Consider the following 19,235-nt stretch of genomic DNA (forward strand, 5'->3'; position numbering starts at 1 on the left):
CAATATCAACTGTCGATTTTAAAATAGATAGCATACACGATTTACACTTTGCACAAACAAAATGTAGCTGTTTTACTAATTTTAACAAACCTATCTAGGTTTACGTAACAACCGCTATCGTGTAGTGGTGCGAGTAGTTACAAACACCGAAGGGTTCGATTCCCGTTCGGGATGGATATTTATATATCTATAAATATTTCTTAATGGGTTGGACGTCTGTTCGACCGGTGTGTCTTGTGTCTGTGTGGTTTCACCGTGCCTTAGAGAGCACGTTAAGCCGTCGATCCTGGTTGTTATCAAAAATACCTGATAGCGACCGTTACTCATAGTAGGGAACATATCCGTTAATCTGAAGTAGAGCAGCGTGGTGGATTAAGCTCCATTCCTTCTCCTATATGGAGAAACAAGCCTATGCCTCTACAGGCGGAATGCGATGAATGCGATCTAGGTTTATCGACTTATATAGTTAAAAAATGTGTAGTTTTACTAAGCTCATTTGTCTATCAAAGGTTACTCTCGAAAATAAGTTACTAATAGATTGCTACAGTTTTTGGTTTTATTTGCTGCAAATAGAAATATCTAAAACGTAAAGTTTATAAGTGAAACAGAAAAAATGCATAAGAAACACTGTTGGATACCTTTACTTGTCAGATAAATATTTGACAATTTTTTTTTTTTTGACATAATAGGTGACAATGGCCCTGGAATCCAAAAATGTTAACAAGAAATTTTCCTGTAAATGCAAATTTTATTCCACGCTTCTATCTTCAGATAATGAATCTTTAGATGACTTTGGACCTTCGACCGTAACTGTCGTTTCCATGTCACTGTCTAACGATTTCAGGTTTCTTTTATCAGTAGCCATATTTAATATTGGTTTAAGTTCATGACTCTCTACGGGGGGGATCCCTGAATCACTTTCTTTAATTACCACATGATGTTTCCTTTTCTTTATATCCGGAGGTAAGATGTCCTTAATTGCTACTAATTTAGCATCGAAAGAAGATGTTCTATTCTGGCTACGTTTTTTAGCAATGTAATCCTCTACGCTTTCCATTTCAACAAAACTTTTATATTTCTTAGTATCATGTCGACTGGTTTTATTGTTGTCCCTCGTCAGTGATTTATCACTGTTTCCTATATAATCACTGTCAGTAAGATCATCTATATTCTCAAGCTTTAAATCATTTTTGGGTAAATCTTTCACTGTTGTTTTTAATAATTCATCGTTCATAGATTCGACATCAAAATGACTGGTTGCGCGTTTGGCTTCAACATCATATGTAAAATATGAATCGCTGGAAGAGCTTTCTATTATCGCTGTTTCTTCTAAGGGAAAAACTTCTAACTTTTCCATCGATTCAGTATTGTCATAATCTCTACTGGTGCTTGGTGGTAATATATCTGGATATCCTTTTCTTAAATCACTCTCAAACTTTGCACTTGATGCAACGTCTTCAATTTTTTCTTTCTGAGGTGTGTCAGATTGTTGTGGTTTGTCGGGAATTGATGGTGAATTCTCTTCATTTGACAGCAACTTAACTTGCTTCTTTTTACCATTCGATCCATTATCATCGTCATCGTCGTCAAAACCATCATCTTTTAGATATTTATAAATATGTTTCTTACTGTTTGGGAAGTGTTTTAGTAAATTTTCCCAATCTTTTCGATGCAATGTAAGGATTCGGGAATTGGTACAGGTTTTATATGATTTCGTATATGGCGAGTTGTAGATCAAACCTTGCAACTGAAATGATTAAAAGAATCAGCTATCAATAAATAAAAGGATACACACATGTAAAGAGAGTATACCAATTTTTTGGAACAATAAATTATAGAGATACTATAAACACAATAATTCGAAATCATCAATACTTTATTATAAGAAACAATTTATAAAACGGCAACCTCTCCAAAGCTTTCCCCCGCGTGATAGGTTTTCGATATATTTGAATTAATTCTTATGTCTCTCACGCGTCCTGTGTGTATTATATACATCGAGTCATTGATCTCGCCTTCTTTAACAACGTACATATCTTAAAATGAAATAAGAGTTTTATAAATATTATGATTAATTAAATCAGCAGAAAGTATTAAAATACAATATTATTGTAGTAAAAATATAATTTCTGTTAAATTATTGTGGTACTAAGTTCGGCGCTTGAGATGCTCCTGGTGTTGTAGCCACCTAAAGGCTACAGTAAACACTTACCATCAGATAAACCATACAATTATTTTGAACTATAGGAGCATAGAATATATTAAAGAAAGTCCAATCACCTTTAATGGTGGAGGGAGAAAAATGTGAATTGACTTTTATATATATACTAGCTGACTCGGCAAACTTTGTCTTGATGCTAAACGCTATTTAAAAATAGGGGTTGGTGGTAGAAGTGTGAAAATTTAGGTTTGTATGTATTTTTTAACGATAAATCATAATAAAATAAAGAATAAATAATTTATCTAAAAATTAAAAAAATTAGGGGTGGACTACACTTAAACTACACTTAACTTAACATTTAGGGGGATGAAAAATAGATGTTGTTCGATTCTCAGACCTACCCTATATGCACACAAAATTTCATGAGAATCGGTCAAGCCATTTCGAAGGAGTTTAACTACAAACACCGCAACACGAGAGTTTTATATATTAGAAGATTAAAGAAGGTCCAATTACCGTAAATGGTCGAGGAAGAAAAATGTGAATTGACTCTTATACATATATATGAAATATGTCAACGAAATAGCTACCTTCATTATATGTATACAACTGAAGACAACCCACTAACTGACGAAGAAAGGCGGGCTCACAGCCTTTGAATATTTGATGCTGAAAATGAAGATGTATTTATAATAAGAGAAGAAGTTTTAAGTAAGAGAAATAAAGGTTTTCATTAAAATTGGGCTATATTTACTTGTACTAAATAGTTTTATTTTGACATAGGTACATAACAATGCTACTTTTATTAAGACCTATAAAATATAACTACACAAGTGTCCAATTCAGAGCGTATTTTTCTACAGAGGTCAACACTGTCGACCAGTAACAATGGAGTTCCTCGCCTCATCATCTAAATTTTTTAATCTTTGATTATGAATGATATTTTTGTAATCATATTACGTATATTACTTAGATCCCAATGTGTTTTAGATAAAAACTACAAAATTAAATTCATAATTAAAGGAATCTTTTTTTTAATTGAATTATTTTACATTAGTGAGATGGTACAGGTAAGCAGCGGACATAATTTTCAGTCTGAAGCAGTTTGGAGCCGTCTTCAAGAAGTGTGGCACTTGCAGACCTCGGGACTCTCGCCATAGATACATTGAGTACTTGTTTACGAGTGACACCAAGTTTTTGGACACACGGTTGTTTTTAAGAAACTCCTAAATAGATAATAATAATTATACATAAGAATTATATTATTACTATTTTGATGTACCGTTGGCAAAGTATTACCATATTTGTTGATGGTAATTTATTTCATTCTTGATATATTTTTAAATATAAGAGCATTTAAAATTTTACCGAAATAATAAATTTCTGAATCTGAATTTCTTCAATAACATTTTTAATCTTTTTTAAAGCGTTCTTAGCTCTATATTAGAGAACCGTCAGAAGAATTTTGATTTGAGAATAGTCGTGCCTGAACCGTTCTTAAGATAGAATTTTCAGACTGCTGTTAGTTCAAATATTTGCCAATTTATATTGATGTAATGATCCTCGAGGTATAAATGTTTTAAGTGCCGACACCGGCTGTATATCTGAGTTTTACGATACACCTGACCCAAATAATCCCTTCAGCATTTAGTCTGTCACTAATGATTGATTTGTTGTTGTAAACCAAAATCTTCTAAAAGTGTTTGTTTGTAAATGAGACGAAACACAAAATAACCCGTAGCACATAGCCTAATATTACTTTTTACTTTTTACCCGAATGCAACAAAGAGAATTTTATTCGAATTGGTTTTAGAAGAAATTAAATTGCTTCTAAAAGCTTAGTAATAATATCTGAAAAATTGTGTTTACAAATGATATTGATTGATAAAATTTTCAGAAATAACTTTCTAATAAGTAATCGATACTACCATGAAGCTATTAAAATAACCGAACACGACCTGCTACACATCTTTAAAATAATTGTACTAGTATATATATCTAATATCTATATGTACACCTGATAGCGATCGTTACACATAGTAGGGAATATATCCGCCAACCCATTGGAGCAGCGTGGCGGATTAAGCTCTGATCCTTCTGCTACATAAGGAAAGAGGCCTATACCCAGTAGTGGGATGTTACAGGCTGATCTATAATTAAGTGGCATACTTTGAAAAAGACAGTGGCTGAATGTATGTCTTATTAAAGGATAATCGCAAATTGGTATTATAGTCTACACGAAAGCAAATTCCTAAGGATTTATAAATAGAATGCATTACTATATAAGATTGATTCGCTTTGATGATAAATACATTAATTGCCTTCGCGTTATTTTCCGCCCACTTGGCAGAAGTACCGATGCGGGACAGACAATTAATTTGACGTACAATTGTACGAACTCTGCTGAAAAGGCGCTAATGAGCCGTAGACAGCTGTTAACGTGTGCGTAACACATGCTTTAACTGTCTCTACTCACTGAACGTGTTAAAAACAAAAAATATATACTTACGTCTATTTTGTTTTAGTTCGTAAGCTTTATTTTAAAAATACAATGAACCAAGTACTACGCATTGGTCATTATAGTAGGTGGTTTTTATTTTCTTTTATATTACGATTGTTTTGTATAATTTGATTTCAGTAACTCATGCACGAGTTTACTGTAAATAAACTAGGCTTAATAATTAAAAAAAAACATAGAAGGAGATCTTATTCAAACAAAAAAAGACTACAGATAATAAATTGAAATAGCTATAGGTAACTATATACCATATTTCATACTCGTATATCACCTGTAACTCCAAATAGTTTGAGTAGAAATTGAACGAACGAAAAGATTGGTACTGAATGATGTTGGAGAGCTCGCCGACGTAGATCATGTACATCATTGTCGAGATTATTTGCAATATGGATACGAAGATCACCTGAGAAGAATATTTCTTTAAATTTAATTACAAGCAAAAAAAGTTAAATTATGGGCAGAACCTAGCTACTTTTGCCATAAAAACTCTTGTTAGTCTTGGCTATGAGCCTAGCTTGATGGCATTCTGTTTTAGATTGAATGAAAAGTTTGCACAATGTGTTTTCATATGTAATCGGTATGATATTGTTTCTGGTGGTCAAAGTACTACTTCCAGCCCCATACTACCCCTTCTTAGCTTTCTCACCTCTTTCATCTTTACAAATAGGGTCGTATATTGAAATCCACTGCTGTTTTCACTTTTTCTCAAACTTTTAAATTTTAAAAAGAAGTTCAAAGATGTTATCTATTTATAGGTAAAACTAATCAGATAAGTAGTTAAAAGTAAGTCAAACCGACCTTTCAAGATTTACGATTACCAAAAAGTGACGTTATTTTTTTATAAGCTAAGCGTTTTCTAGTTTTGGTTCTATCTTCAGTAAAATTAAGTTACCTCTGATTGTTTCTTTGGTAAAATGTCGCCCACCCCGTTTTGCGTGAAGGTTGTCAGGACAAAGTAGAGTGAACAAATATATGAGCTCTCGCACAACTGGTGACCAGTGTCTAAATCGTGTATTGAAAAGTATAAAATTAAGAAATTGTTACAAAACTTAAACAAATCATAATTGCAGTAATCAATTTTCGACCCTAGGATTCTCCTAGTATCACAAGTGCATTGCAGAATCCTCCCCCACTTTCAGTAAACTCTATCCCCTGGAGCTCTTAGCTACCTTAATCTCCATGGAAATATAATACTACTTGATAGCTTAAGTATTATTTATCTGTACACTTTTGCAGGTTGGACGTTCTTCCCCTTGTCAGGGTGATTCAATACTTTCTCAAGACAAACTGTAATTTTTATCATGCATTACTCTGTAACTTCTAGTTAGTTTTGAATAAAACTTGGCAAAACCCTTGGGAACAGAAAAAAGTCAAAAACTTTAAATACTAAACGTCTGATGTATGTACAGCTAATAAATCTGTTTAAATATTAAATAAAAACTTAAAAACTTAATTTAAGTTCGGTTCTTTTAAAAATAATTCTATTTTACTACAAAATTTTCATAACAGTGTTAGTAAAATTACAACCATTGTAAATCCACGAGGACTTGGGAGCAGTTTGCTCTTCTATCGCGCTGATGAAGTACCAGAGGCAAGAGGAAACGTGGACAAAGATCGTGAACCAGATGAATACCGATATTGTGGTGGTTATCGTCAAATTAGTGGATAACCTCTCGTGGTGACGCTTTAAGCACTTGTACACGGTCACCTTAAATAAAAAAAAATTGTCTTCCATACTTGGAGAATATTGTCCTAGCCATTGTTAAGCATTCTTTTAGTAAGCAACTTCGATATTACGAACCTTAGGGCCTGTTTCACTGATTTTGGATATCGCTATTTGACGGATCAGTATCCAACAGATAAAAAATTATGAAATTTTATTTTTACATCGAATTCCTCTATAATTATCAGGTATTTCTATTTGCAAATGTCAGTCTAACATTTGTAGTTTATAAATTGAAACGAAATAGATCCTACTGGCCTATTCTATCTCCTTCTTTTAAGTTATATTGGTAACTTATGTGCAGTTTAAACTTTATCCAAAGCTGGTAAACAGACCCTCATTGTTGGTTTGTATAGGAAATATTCTGGATAAATCACACATATTTGCGTGTGGCATATGAAATTTACACTGCGGTTTCTTTTCTATTGTCTGGTAATCGGGTGCTAATGTTTAGAAAATATATCACATACAGCAGCGCTTACCCTTCTAATTGATTACTTTATGATACTACTAAATGAAATTTAGAAGCAGAATTGGGCGATTAAATAAAAAATATAGATTTCGGAACATTATCGTATTTGAGTGAGCCTAAAATGAGGTACAATATTTAAATAAGAAATTTTCCTGAAATAAAATCAACTTTTTTTCAATAAATTAAATATATATACACACATCACTTACGGTTCTAAATAATCTGTTCAATCTCAACCAAGAAAATACCAGGCCGGAGTTTCTTTTGCTGAGTAAACAAAATACCTCGATCGGTAGGAATGAGAGCACGTCGTACTTGAATTCTGTTTTGAAATATCTGTAATATTAACTTTGCTTGTAAAGAACTAACTAATTTGCCATACGATTTCACTTTTTAATATAATTTTAAAATACATTTATATTTTGTCGCAGATGTGTGTGTGTTGCCTTTTTTTATACAACTAGTTGTGCAAATAAGGGCACGGCTCAACTGATGTTAAGCGATTAACGTAGCTTATAGACGTGTGCAACACCAGGAGTATTGCAAGCGCGTTCCGACCCTACCCCTGATCCTCCTCAGGAACTCTGGCCATCTTACTCTCTACAGGAAGACAATGCTACTTGAGAGCAGCAATGTTATCTTCTGTGGGGTTGAGGTACTCCACCATTCGGGCAGCTTTAGATTTTGAGCAGGACATACTCGTGCCCTATCTCAATTAAAACTACTTGTGCTTTTATGTAATTTAAATTAACCTTAAATTAATTTAGTAATATATAAATACGCCACGCTGGTGCAACGGTTGCGGGTTCGATCCCCGCACATGACAAACATTTGTATTGGCCATACAGGTGTTTGCCGTGGTCTGGGTGTTTATGCAGTCTTTGTGAGCCTCCCCACCGTGCCTCAGAGAGCACGTTTAGCCGTCGGTCCCGGTTGTTATCATGTACACCTGATAGCGATCGTTACTCATAGTAGGGAATATATCCGCCAACCTGCAATGGAGCAGCGTGATGGAGTTAAGCTCTGATCCCTCTCCTACATGGGGAAAGGCCCAGTAGTGGAATATTACAGGCTGAAGCGTAAATACAACTTACTTCTTACGAATCTTCATCAACGTCTTCAAAGCATCATTGTCGTCGACTTCGACAATTTTCGGCAAAAAATATTGAATGACGAATTTCCATAGGAAGCAAAAATCAAGTAAATATAGGCCCAGGATCAACGTGGGGCTATTATTTTGAAAGCCGGCGTTATAAACATCAGCGTAGACACAGACGAGTGAAATAGTGACCAAATAGATTTTCATAACGTATTGTCTGATGTTGAAGTAGTGGAAAAACCTTTGTTCAACAATGATGTTCGACATGGTCATCGTACGATCCTTAATGTTGTGGTAGCTGAGACTTACAATACCGATTACATAATTCTGAAAAATATTTAAGTTGTTTGGTTTCAGTTGTACAAAGTTTCAGTCGATAATACGCTGATTATTAACATTCCATATGCAAAAGAAGTTTTCAGATAATTTTTCTAAAACGATTGTTGTTTATTCAGAAATAAGGCTTTATATCCAGACAGGCCTGGTCAGTAGGTGTTTATTGATTAAATATGTCAGACGCCTAAGTTTATAACCTTAATGAAAAATGTCTGGCTATCTCAAAATAATTTAAAAGAATGTACACAACTACAAAATTTCTGCCAAATTTGTGTAATTATTAATCCAAATGGCGTTAAAAGCCTTGTTTACGAGTTATACCTTTGATTTATTAGCACCATAATTTAAAAGACAGTTTGAACCTCATTTGATGGGCGATGAATCTTCAACAATTCAAAGACACCGGGGTAATCAGCGATGATGCTAAAGAACGCCTGCGAATTTATTTGCAGCAAGTGTACTTGAGTGCTCGTTGTTATAGACACTGGGCATCGTATTGTTTCCGCTCGTTGCAAATTACCGAACATACTAGATAAAAGGAAAAAAATTCGAAGTACTACATTAATTTATTAATTATGTATACAAATTTAAGCATTATTTATTGTATATTATCAAATAAGGGACGTCTTGAAAAAAGGCCAGCAGGCCTAGCATGCACGCCACGACAAAATTTTGTCGACCCCTTTTCTCGTATTATCTCTCTATGTCTACAGTAGCTAACATGCGTGCACGCGATACTCTTCTCGTTACGTCAAGAAGAGATAATCATTAAATTTTAGTGATCTGTGATATTTATCTCTACGGAAGCTAACATGACATCGTAATTTTGTCGAATTTTGTCGTTTTAGGAAGAGAAACTTCTCGTCTTCAATATTATCGACGAGAAAGACGATAAATAAAAAATAAATAAAACCGGGTGCCTATTTTTTGTATACCATGGCGTTTCCCTATTATAATTATATAATTTCGGTATACGAAGAGCGGGAAATGCGAAAAGTCGAGTGAAGTGTGCCATATAATGACACAAAAAACGTATTTGCACCCTGTTGCTTCTTATTCTAAATAATAATAATAATAATAATACTTTATTTTAGACCAAAGTATAAGTCCATATTGGGTTAGGACAACAAGACAAGACAACATTCAGAATAAAAAACAAAACAAAATTATATTAAAAAAATCAATAACTAAAAATAAAATTAAATAGAATAAAAGTAAAATCAATAATCAAAAAAAAAAAATCAAAAATTCAAAAAATTTTAAAAATTAAAAAAAAAAAAAAACAAACAAACAATGCGTGATAGAATTACAATTATCTAATGTGCGACAAGATATAAAGCACAACACGAGCATATTGTTTTACATATATAATTAAATTCATTTACTTACGCCGTTTTATTTTCCATATTAGAGTTTTTTAAATTAGATATACACTTTTTATCTTAGCCAAAAGGCCGAGAACATTTTTAAATAAAACATGTGTCACTCGTTTGAAATTGGTCAATAACCTTGTAAATTCAACTTTACGACATAAGAAATAAGAATGATATTCAATTGTGATTATGGTTGATAATGTTTCTCTACTCGACAAGGCGAAGTCTTCGGAAGAGAATTTTGTCTCTCGTAGTGCGCATGTTAGGGTAATCGAGAAAATACTCGATGTAGACATTATCTTTCTCTCTCGTCAAGAGATATCTCGTTGTATGCATGCTAGGCCGGCAGGTCAAGAGTTCCCTAAACCGAAGAGCATGTATGAAGGGAATAATGAAAGTGAACGAAGCGAAAGAAGTATGTCAGGAACCCAGCAAGTGGAAAGAAGTGGTCTCTGCCTACCCCTACGCGAAAGAGGCGAGATTATATGTATGTATGATATATGTATTGTATATTGCATTATCTGTTTAGGCTATAAGACATCGTGTTACGGCTCATAAAACGGCACTGTAACTATAAAATTACCACGCCAAAAACCGTCTCCTGGCGATAGTACAATGCTGAATTGCTCTTTTAATTTATTGGTCAATAAAGAGTTTAAATAAATAAGTGAATATTATTTTATATTGTATTAACCTGCCCTTTGTAAGTGTGATCACAATATCGTCCCTCGGGTCCTTTAAGTCGACGACACCATGGACCACGATGTAAATATCAGAAATAACGTCATCAACGTCTATGATAGACGTGTTCATCGTGAAATAGAAACTGCGCACTGCGCGCCCGATTGTACGCAGTAGAGATACATCACACTGGTTCAAGATGGGACACTAGAACACGGTACTGTACATTGTTATAAAGCTAAAAAATAATATGTTATACTGTTTATATTCTTTTCAAAAGAGTAACTGGGGAGTTTCTTGTCGATTCTTCTCTGCAGAATCTACATTCCGAATCGGTGACAGCTTTACTCTTAAAAACTAGTTCACATCAAAATTTTAATTTCCAAAATGCAGATGCTTTTGAAGCCTATTTGAATAAAGTTGTTGAGGATTTTGATTTTTTATTTTATGGCAATAATTCATTATTATATGATATGACTAGCTGTGACCGCTGGTTTCACATGTGTTGATTTAAAAAAATCTTCCTCGATAAATGGGCTTTCTAACCCTGAAAGAATTTTTCAAATTGGACCAATAGTTCCTGAGATTAGCGCGCTCAAACAAACAAACATCCTCTTCAGCTTTGTAATATTAGTATAGATAATATAAACTAAGGTTTTGAGAACGAAACTGATTTAACTAAATATTATTTTTGTCTAAACTAAATACGATGAAAGTTTGTAATAATATATGATAATTATGTTACAAATATAAAATTAAAGGTTAAAATCAAGAAACTTGTCAAATGATAAGCGGTTACTGTAGCCGATAGCTACCTGTAACACTAGGATCATTGTAAGCGTGTTGCCGCCTCTGATTCCGCTAAAAGAAACTTAATTAAGGCGAACCCCTTGTTCAATCAAATCTTAACTCACTTGGCTAAACGTTGGTCCATATATGTGCAATATGGCGTCAGTACGTAAAGTTATTTGGTCACATAATTTCAATACGTTCCTATAATCAAAGCCACCCATTTTGTCCCAATTATATTCGTAATAATCCATTACTTGCCTAAAAACACAATTATAATTAAACACAATTATAATGTAGGATCATGGTTGCTCATGCATGGTTGTATGGTTGAGGAGGGTTATAATGAGTGAAATTTGCGTAAATATTAGAAAACAATATATAAACCAGTATGAACTGAAAATTGCAAATAAAATTCGCCCCCTGGAAGATCTTTTAATATTGATTTTAATTTTGACCATCTTGAAAGTTGAACATTAAATCATCATCATCATCATTACAGCCTATCGCAGTCCACTGCTGGACATAGGCCTCCACAAGTTCGCGCCAAAAATGCGCGAACTCATTTGTTTTGCCCATAGTCACCACGCTGGGCAGGCGGGTTGGTGACCGCAGGGCTACATCAAACATCAAATAAATATGAACAAAATTATAACTTTTATTTACTTTTGTAACGATTGATCCAGTTTCTCCCTCTTCATAAAGACTGATATGTCTCTGATGTGCTCCTGGTAAGCAGCTAAAGCCTTATTCACATTGGCTCGAATGCTAATTATACGTACTGAGAAGTATGTTATAATAAGTGCACCTGAAAATAATACATTGATTCACGTGACTCACTCACTTCACCTATCACAGTCCAATGCTAGACATAGGCCTCCCCAAGTTTCTCTACGCTTCTGCCCGTCTTCGGCCTGTGTATTTGAAAGCCAGCAGTTGGGTAAGCCATCGGTCGGTTTTTTTAAGTTTCAAGGTGGCAGTGGAACTGTGCTATCCCTTAGTCACTCTTGCAACACCCACGGGAAGAGAGGAGGTGGCTATATTATTTACTGCCGTAGCCACACAGCACGACACATACTACACTTACATTAATGACAATCTATAAATACTATTAAATTAGTAGCTGACCCCACAAACGTTGTTTCGTCCTATATGTTATTAACCCTCTTAATCCTCACCCCCCCTTATAATTTAGGGGTATGAAAAATAGATGTTGGCCGATTCTCAGACCTACCCGATATGCACAGAAAATTTTATAAAAATCGGTCCAGCCGTTTCGGACGAGTATGTTAACTACCTTTCGCAACGCACCTGCAACTCCTCTTATGTTGCAGATATCCATCGGCGACGGCCGTTTAACATCAAATGGCTTCGTCTGCTCGTTTGCCCCCATTCTTATTATAAAAAAAAAACTGGCATTGTGCCGCGAGATTTCAGCGAGAGAGCAAAAAAGCCGAAACAACTTTTGAAGTAAGACTTCTTTACGCGCTTGACTTGGGGAGTAAGCTGGTGAATGCGTGACGAGAGCGTTACGAAAAGTGTGATCGAGTGAGGCGAACGGAAGTTGAGAGGGAGATATAAGAGTGCAGATGAAAAGAGAGAGTTACGTAAGTACTGAAGGAGCTAAAGAAGTTTTACTTTTAATCGTTTGGTCCAAAGCACACTCGGTTTTTTTACTAAGCTCATCCATCTGTATGTGTTTTGCAGCAGCACACAAAATCTACTGCATGAAATCGAATTCGGATTTTTGAATTAAGTACAATGAGGCTTAACTTAAATCTAGTCTAAGATCAGAACTAAAAACGACCGTATTTTTAATAAATAAAAATAATTTTATACTTTATTTAATATACTAACAAAAAATTACTTTAACTCTAATGAATATTTAAAATCTATTTGACTTTAAGCGCTAACCCATAAACATTCCAATGATAAGCACTCGCATTATACTCAAATTGGAAGGCTTGAAGCTGCTGTACCCAGTAGTAGTAGTTTCATAGATAATCCAAAAGTGAGTGCCCAGGTGGAGGTTCCAGGGTGATTCCGTAAGATTGAAACGAACTAGATGATAAAAATTAATTGCATTTCAACCAATTAAAAGAAAAAAAACGAGTACGTAATCAATTCGACAAAAAATGAGTTACATACATTTAGAACTAAAAAGCTCGATCCAGGAACCACCCACGTCATTGTGAGGCTCTATCAACCAAGTACCACTACCGACTGTGTACAGTATCTTAACAGAGCGATAAACTATCAAGCAAGTCAATACGTTCAGTAGCGCCCAGAATAATGGAATAGCTTTGATACTGAAAGTGAAATTTCAAAGATTTTACTTCTTTTACTGCCATGATGTTAATTCAATGAAACCAATCTGTTAGCTTAATTAAATCGAATTTGGGCAAGCAACTCGTACGATATCTCGATACGTCTATAGAGTCATCGATATTTTAGGTGGTGGCAGGTATATTAAGCAATCAAAAATTTGCTAAACAAATAAATACATATCTAAATATCTCCACAATACACACACGGTCGTCTCCTAAAGTAAGCAACTTAGCTATGCTTGTGTTATAGGTAACAGCCGACTCGTATATAGCTACATATATTTTTTTTCGATAAACATACTTATAAATAACACATATATAAATGGGGTGGGAATCGAACCCACAACTCTCGGAGCAGAAAGCAGGGTCACTACAAACTGCACCAACGGGCTAGTCGTTGCCTACATCCAAGTAAAGTAACAATATTCACACAAGAAAGATATCACGCCGGATGAGACCCTTCAGTCCTAGCAGCGCGCTCGGCATCCTGTATAGCTGTATCAGCCTGTTTAACATCAAAACTTGTTTTGTTGTCGCCTCTCTGTATGTATTCTCTGAAATTATTATCATTATATTCGTATGCAGGTTAAAATTAATTTCTTTTAATAACATTTGTTACTTTAACGCAGGTAGGGTACAGCAGAAAATTTTCTGCTCGAAATATGGAGCAATTTAACTGGGGTTACTACTTCGTGTGGTAGTACCTCGATCTTACAGAAGATCACAGCTAAATTATACTGTTTTAAAGCAGTGTTGTGTTCCTGTTGGTGAAGAAGGTGACCAGAGTTCCTGGAGTGAATTGGGGATAAGTTCGGCAACGCGATTGCGATGCTTCTGGTGTTGTAGATGTCTATAAGCTACAGTAATCGCTTAACATCAAGTGAGCCGTCCGCTTGCATGCAGTTTAAGGTATGTAGTGATAAAGTGTTAAATATGAAATTCAATTACGAAATGATTCCTTCCAGGATAACTCGAGACGTTCCAGCGGCAAGCAGCCAAAAAGGTCGATCAGAAACGCTCCCTTTATATAATGTGCCGCAGTACTTGCTGGGTGATACACCAGACTACCCTTCTCGTTGTAGTAACCGACCAACATACGTTGTAATCTAATAAAAAGTATATTTTTCCTATTTTAAATGTTACAAACGTAACGTGTAGAATCATATTGTATGTTATATATTAGTATTTATAACATACACACACGATCGTCTGTTCCTAAGATAGGCAAATTAATGCCTATGAAATAGGTAGGCTGCGTGTACTTAAGAGCCATTTCACAAAAATCGGTAACAATCCGCGAAATTGTAATATTTTGACGTCGTTAATCTCAGTGTTGGATGCAATAATGTAATTTATATTCTTGAAATATAACAGAGCAACATTTGTTGTAGTCCATAGTCAGATCAGAATTTTGATTTATATTATGTGTATAAAATTATTAACCTTTTCATCAGCCTCCTCCTTGGGTAAACGGTCGCAATGTATACTTTGAAGTCCTACTTTTCAATAACCTCTACGTTTAAACCATTTTTAAAAAATATCATAATATGTGGAATATAATTTTGTTGTCCACTATCATAGATTTTGATTCCATTTGTATCTCTATTAAACAATAAAAAAAATTTAAAGTTACGAATATTTTCCAAATAAGTACAATTTTAAAAGCGATATTTCTCTTAGAAAACTAAGAAATTTTAACGAACTATCTTCATCAAAGTAAACTTACATCATTAAGGAATACAAAAAAAATAATTAAAAGATGTAATTATTTTTAATACATTTTATATTAAATAATAAAAAGATAGTATATATTGCCACGCATCAAGCTCGGTAAATCAGTCGAGCGCTAGCGCTCTTAGAGGTAAGGTCCACGCCAAATTCTGCGCAGCCGTCTCTTTCGCTCACACGCGCCAAGCGCCTGTCGTTATAGCGGATAAAACGCATTTGATACTTTCATAATAAAATATAAATAAAATAAACATATTACGAAAATGACTGTAAAATAATATAATGATAATTTCTGTAAACAAATGTATAATTTAATTTTCTTTTCTCACACTATCAATACAAATAGGCATTTCAATCTGTTTGTCTTGTTATTTGTTAATTAATATGTTTGTCGGTGTCGATGTCATTAAATGCTTTTTTATTCATATCGTAAATATTAGATTCATTCGTAAACTGAAAAAACTAAATCAATTTAAAAAAATTGTTTCATAAAATTGATTTTTTTAATTTTATTTTAAATTTATTGACTGTTGTTATATAACATACTTGAAATTTTTAACAAATTAATTATGTAAAAAACATTTTATACCATAGTTATAATTTTTATTATACATCAGAAAATGATCACGATGGTCTTTTGGTTGTCACACTATACGTACTAGCACAAAGATCGCGCGGCTCGTACGACTCGCGCGATGCGACCAAATTTACCTAAACTTGCAGAGCGTAAAATTGTGAAATGGCTCTTAACGCTCTCGTCACGCGTCCACCAGCTTACTCCGCAAGTTAAGCTTACGTAAAGAAGTCTTACTTAAAAAAGAATTGAACATTTAAAAAAAAATTATGTGGTGTCATGGGATACCAGGTAGGAACGAAGTTTCTTCGGATAGTATAGAAGCAACACAGTTTGAAAAAAAATGTTGAATTTTATATATATTTTCTAGTTCTTGATTTTTTTAATTTTGTTGATTGGTTTTTAATTAAGTACATTAAAGTATTTAGGAAATTTAGTATTTTAGAAAATAACGGATACCGTAAAATAAATAAATCAAACAAAATAATAATAATAATTCAAACTATTAAGTGTAATAAAAAAAACATGTGTCTTTATTTATTTTTGTCGACAGTATAAAATTACATAAGTAATTTAAACAAAAGTTTACTAGTAATATTTTAGTTTACAGTCGTGTGACTGATATTACGTCACTTCCGTTATATATATTTTCTTACGGTTTTAGTATCACATTTTTTTCAGCTCGCTCGCCCAGCCAAATGTCAAGCCTGCCGTAAGGAACTTCGTTCCAATGAATAAAGACAGAAATCGAAGGTTAAGCTCACACGTCGAAATAGGCGGCGAGGTCGAGCAAGGCGGTGACGTAGTAGAGCCAGGGGCACTGCAGCGCGAGGTACGCGTACCCGGGGAACAGCGTCGCCGACAGCAGCGCGCAGCAGCCGCGCAGCCACTCGAGCCGCGCCACGTGGCGGCCGTCCGGGCGCAGCGTGAAGCGGGGGAAGATGTATCTGGGGGTGTTCATGGACTGGATACTTTTGTGGACCAAGTACACATTACACTGTAATGTGGAAATGGTGAAAGATTCACTATTCTATTTTTTATTGAAAACTTCTTTACGTCACGCTTGACTTGCGGAGTAAGCTGGTGAATTCGTGACGAGCGTTACTAAAAGTGTGATCGGGTGAGGGGACAAAGCAAAAGAAAGAGGTGCGAGCACACATTTTCTTTCTCTCTTTCACTCATAGCTAGCTATGTTTCGTATATCTAAGACACAGAGCAGGCCTATTGTGCAGATGTTTTACTTCAGTCGTGTAGTCTAAAGCACACTATTTTTTTTTTTAATTTTAATTATAGCTTTTAAACCATATCAAAATCAGATACGTTTTCCACGCTGGTATGGCTGGAGTTCTAACGTCTAAAGCTAAAAGTTTGTATCATCTTAATACGCAGTATAGAATCTGAAATTTCGAAATATTATATGTGAGCGAAGTCGCGGGATCGCTAATCATAAATAGATTTGCCATCGAACGTTTTACCTCAAAAATGAGAGTAATCCCAATCTATAAAAAGGTTGCAGAAAGGCATTATCGTGCTCAAACTTCCTCGGCACACGAAATCTCTCAACGTTGGGAGCTGGTTCCGGAGGAGTGTAGCTTGTGAACGGCTCGCGGCGAACTTGAACCAGCGGATATTTCTAAATATTAAAAAATATAATGCTTTTTAACATATTATATTCTTAAAGTTTAACATATTTAGTAATAAAGGGCACAGCTTAACAAGACTGTTCTCAAGTAATGTCGGGTTCCTATGGTGAGCAAGGTAGTCAGAGCTTTGGTTTTTTTTAAATATATAGACTAGCGCTTGACTTTCTTCACTCTTGATTTAAAGATACCCAAGTTATAGTTAGTTGGAAAAACGGAAGCCGGAAGGGCATTCCAAATTCCAAATTGGTGAGGGGTAGGGCTATGATTGATAAAGTGCTTGGAATGCTCATGTATTCACTTTTTTTTTATTTTATTTTTTTATTCTAAACCTCCGATATGTATGGTCGGAGCCTGTATCTACGTTGTACTCTTTCATTCCAGTTCTATCATTTATGCCTCTCGTACTTTCATTCCTCATACTAATTTCTTTCTCGCGTCCATCATCTTTCATACTCAGGGTGGGTTCCCAAACTATTTGCTTCCTAAGCTATTCTATCTTTCTTATTTTTAGTATGCCTTTATTTTACAGGGTAAAGAAAACAAAGATTTTACTGATTTATATTTTGCTTTTTACAATTTGTAGGCTTCGCGGTTTTTATCGGAGTTACTTCTCTTGAAATAATTCATTATCTCGTGAAAAGCTATATATGAACATTCGTTGTAAACTCTTAGTTATTTTTACAAATTACATGATCTTATTTCTACTTAATACTATTTTAACTAATTTTCATGTATTCACTTACCACCAGGTGGATCGTAGGTACGCTTTTGTGAAAAAACAAATACAAGAACGTACTTAGACGTCATAAATTTCAAACAAAGCCATGAAATTGATGCATCACTGTTGTACTATCACGCTGACCTATCTAATTCTAAAACGAACTTATTTAAATAACAGATGTTACATTTCATATAACATAAGCGTATCAAGTCTTACAGGCTGTTCCTTAGTGTACCGTATGGCTTCCTTTATCTGTGGTATTTCAATCGCATTCAGTAAGTGCTTCCTTGATATCGAAAATACTTCGACATGTGTCGCCGCTCGTATTGTATAAAAAGCGGGTAATCCTGTGCAATTTTATATACGATTGAGTAAAGTCACTAGTACAAAAGACCTCTTGATATGTTTCAATACTAATCTATATATATTTATATATATCAAAATTTGGTGTCACGATGTATGTTGGCGATAAACTCCGAAACTACTAAACCAATTTTATCAATTTTTGTAAGCATCTCTAATTTGGTCCAGCTTGGGAGATAGGGTAGTTTTTATCTCAATTGGACCCGGTAGGTGACACCTCTATCGGTATGTAACTCCGAAACTATTGAACTAACTTTCATCAAATTTAGGTAAGCATCTGTAATTTGGTCCAACTTGGGAGATAGGATAGTTTTATCTCAATTGGACCCGGTAAATGGCGCTGTTATCGTTATGGAAGCAATCAAATTTGGTAGCTGTTTTCCGGGCAGGACAACGTCTGTCGATTCCGCTAGTAAGGTAATAAAGCAATAGTTTGAGACTATTGCTTTTTTATTGGTATACTTTTTAAATTAAACTGGGGTAGGGCACAGCAGGAAATTTCCTGCTCAAAGTATGAAGCAGTCCAACTGGTGTGAGTACCTTACAGAAGATCTCAGCTAAATAATACTGCTTTCAAGCAGTGTTGTGTTCCTGCTGGTGAGTAAGGTGATAAGAGGTTCTGGGGTGGAACTGGAAATAAGGTCGACAAAGCGCTTGCGATGCTTCTGGTTTTGCAGACGTCTATAAGCTACGGTAATCGCTTACCATCAGGTGAGCCATACGCTTG

The 19,235-nt window shown here is 34.7% G+C and overlaps 1 protein-coding gene across 1 annotated transcript in view; it reads right to left on the minus strand.

Moving 5' to 3' along the window:
• Positions 1-748: 748 nt before the first annotated feature.
• Positions 749-19,235, minus strand: part of LOC123669689 — a 35,589-nt gene continuing 17,102 nt past the window's right edge. Inside the window, 20 exon segments of the mRNA XM_045603279.1 lie at positions 749-1,747; positions 1,909-2,036; positions 2,752-2,830; positions 3,214-3,387; positions 4,951-5,082; positions 5,572-5,681; positions 6,207-6,387; positions 7,084-7,222; positions 7,990-8,300; positions 8,672-8,837; positions 10,377-10,570; positions 11,278-11,413; positions 11,819-11,960; positions 13,067-13,213; positions 13,301-13,461; positions 13,910-14,033; positions 14,428-14,585; positions 16,546-16,728; positions 17,257-17,414; positions 18,362-18,492. Of these exon segments, the coding sequence (XP_045459235.1) occupies positions 749-1,747; positions 1,909-2,036; positions 2,752-2,830; positions 3,214-3,387; positions 4,951-5,082; positions 5,572-5,681; positions 6,207-6,387; positions 7,084-7,222; positions 7,990-8,300; positions 8,672-8,837; positions 10,377-10,570; positions 11,278-11,413; positions 11,819-11,960; positions 13,067-13,213; positions 13,301-13,461; positions 13,910-14,033; positions 14,428-14,585; positions 16,546-16,728; positions 17,257-17,414; positions 18,362-18,492 (3,953 nt within the window).

Source organism: Melitaea cinxia, chromosome 3 (genome assembly GCF_905220565.1).
Source record: "Melitaea cinxia chromosome 3, ilMelCinx1.1, whole genome shotgun sequence".
Classification (NCBI taxonomy): Eukaryota; Metazoa; Arthropoda; class Insecta; order Lepidoptera; family Nymphalidae; genus Melitaea; species Melitaea cinxia.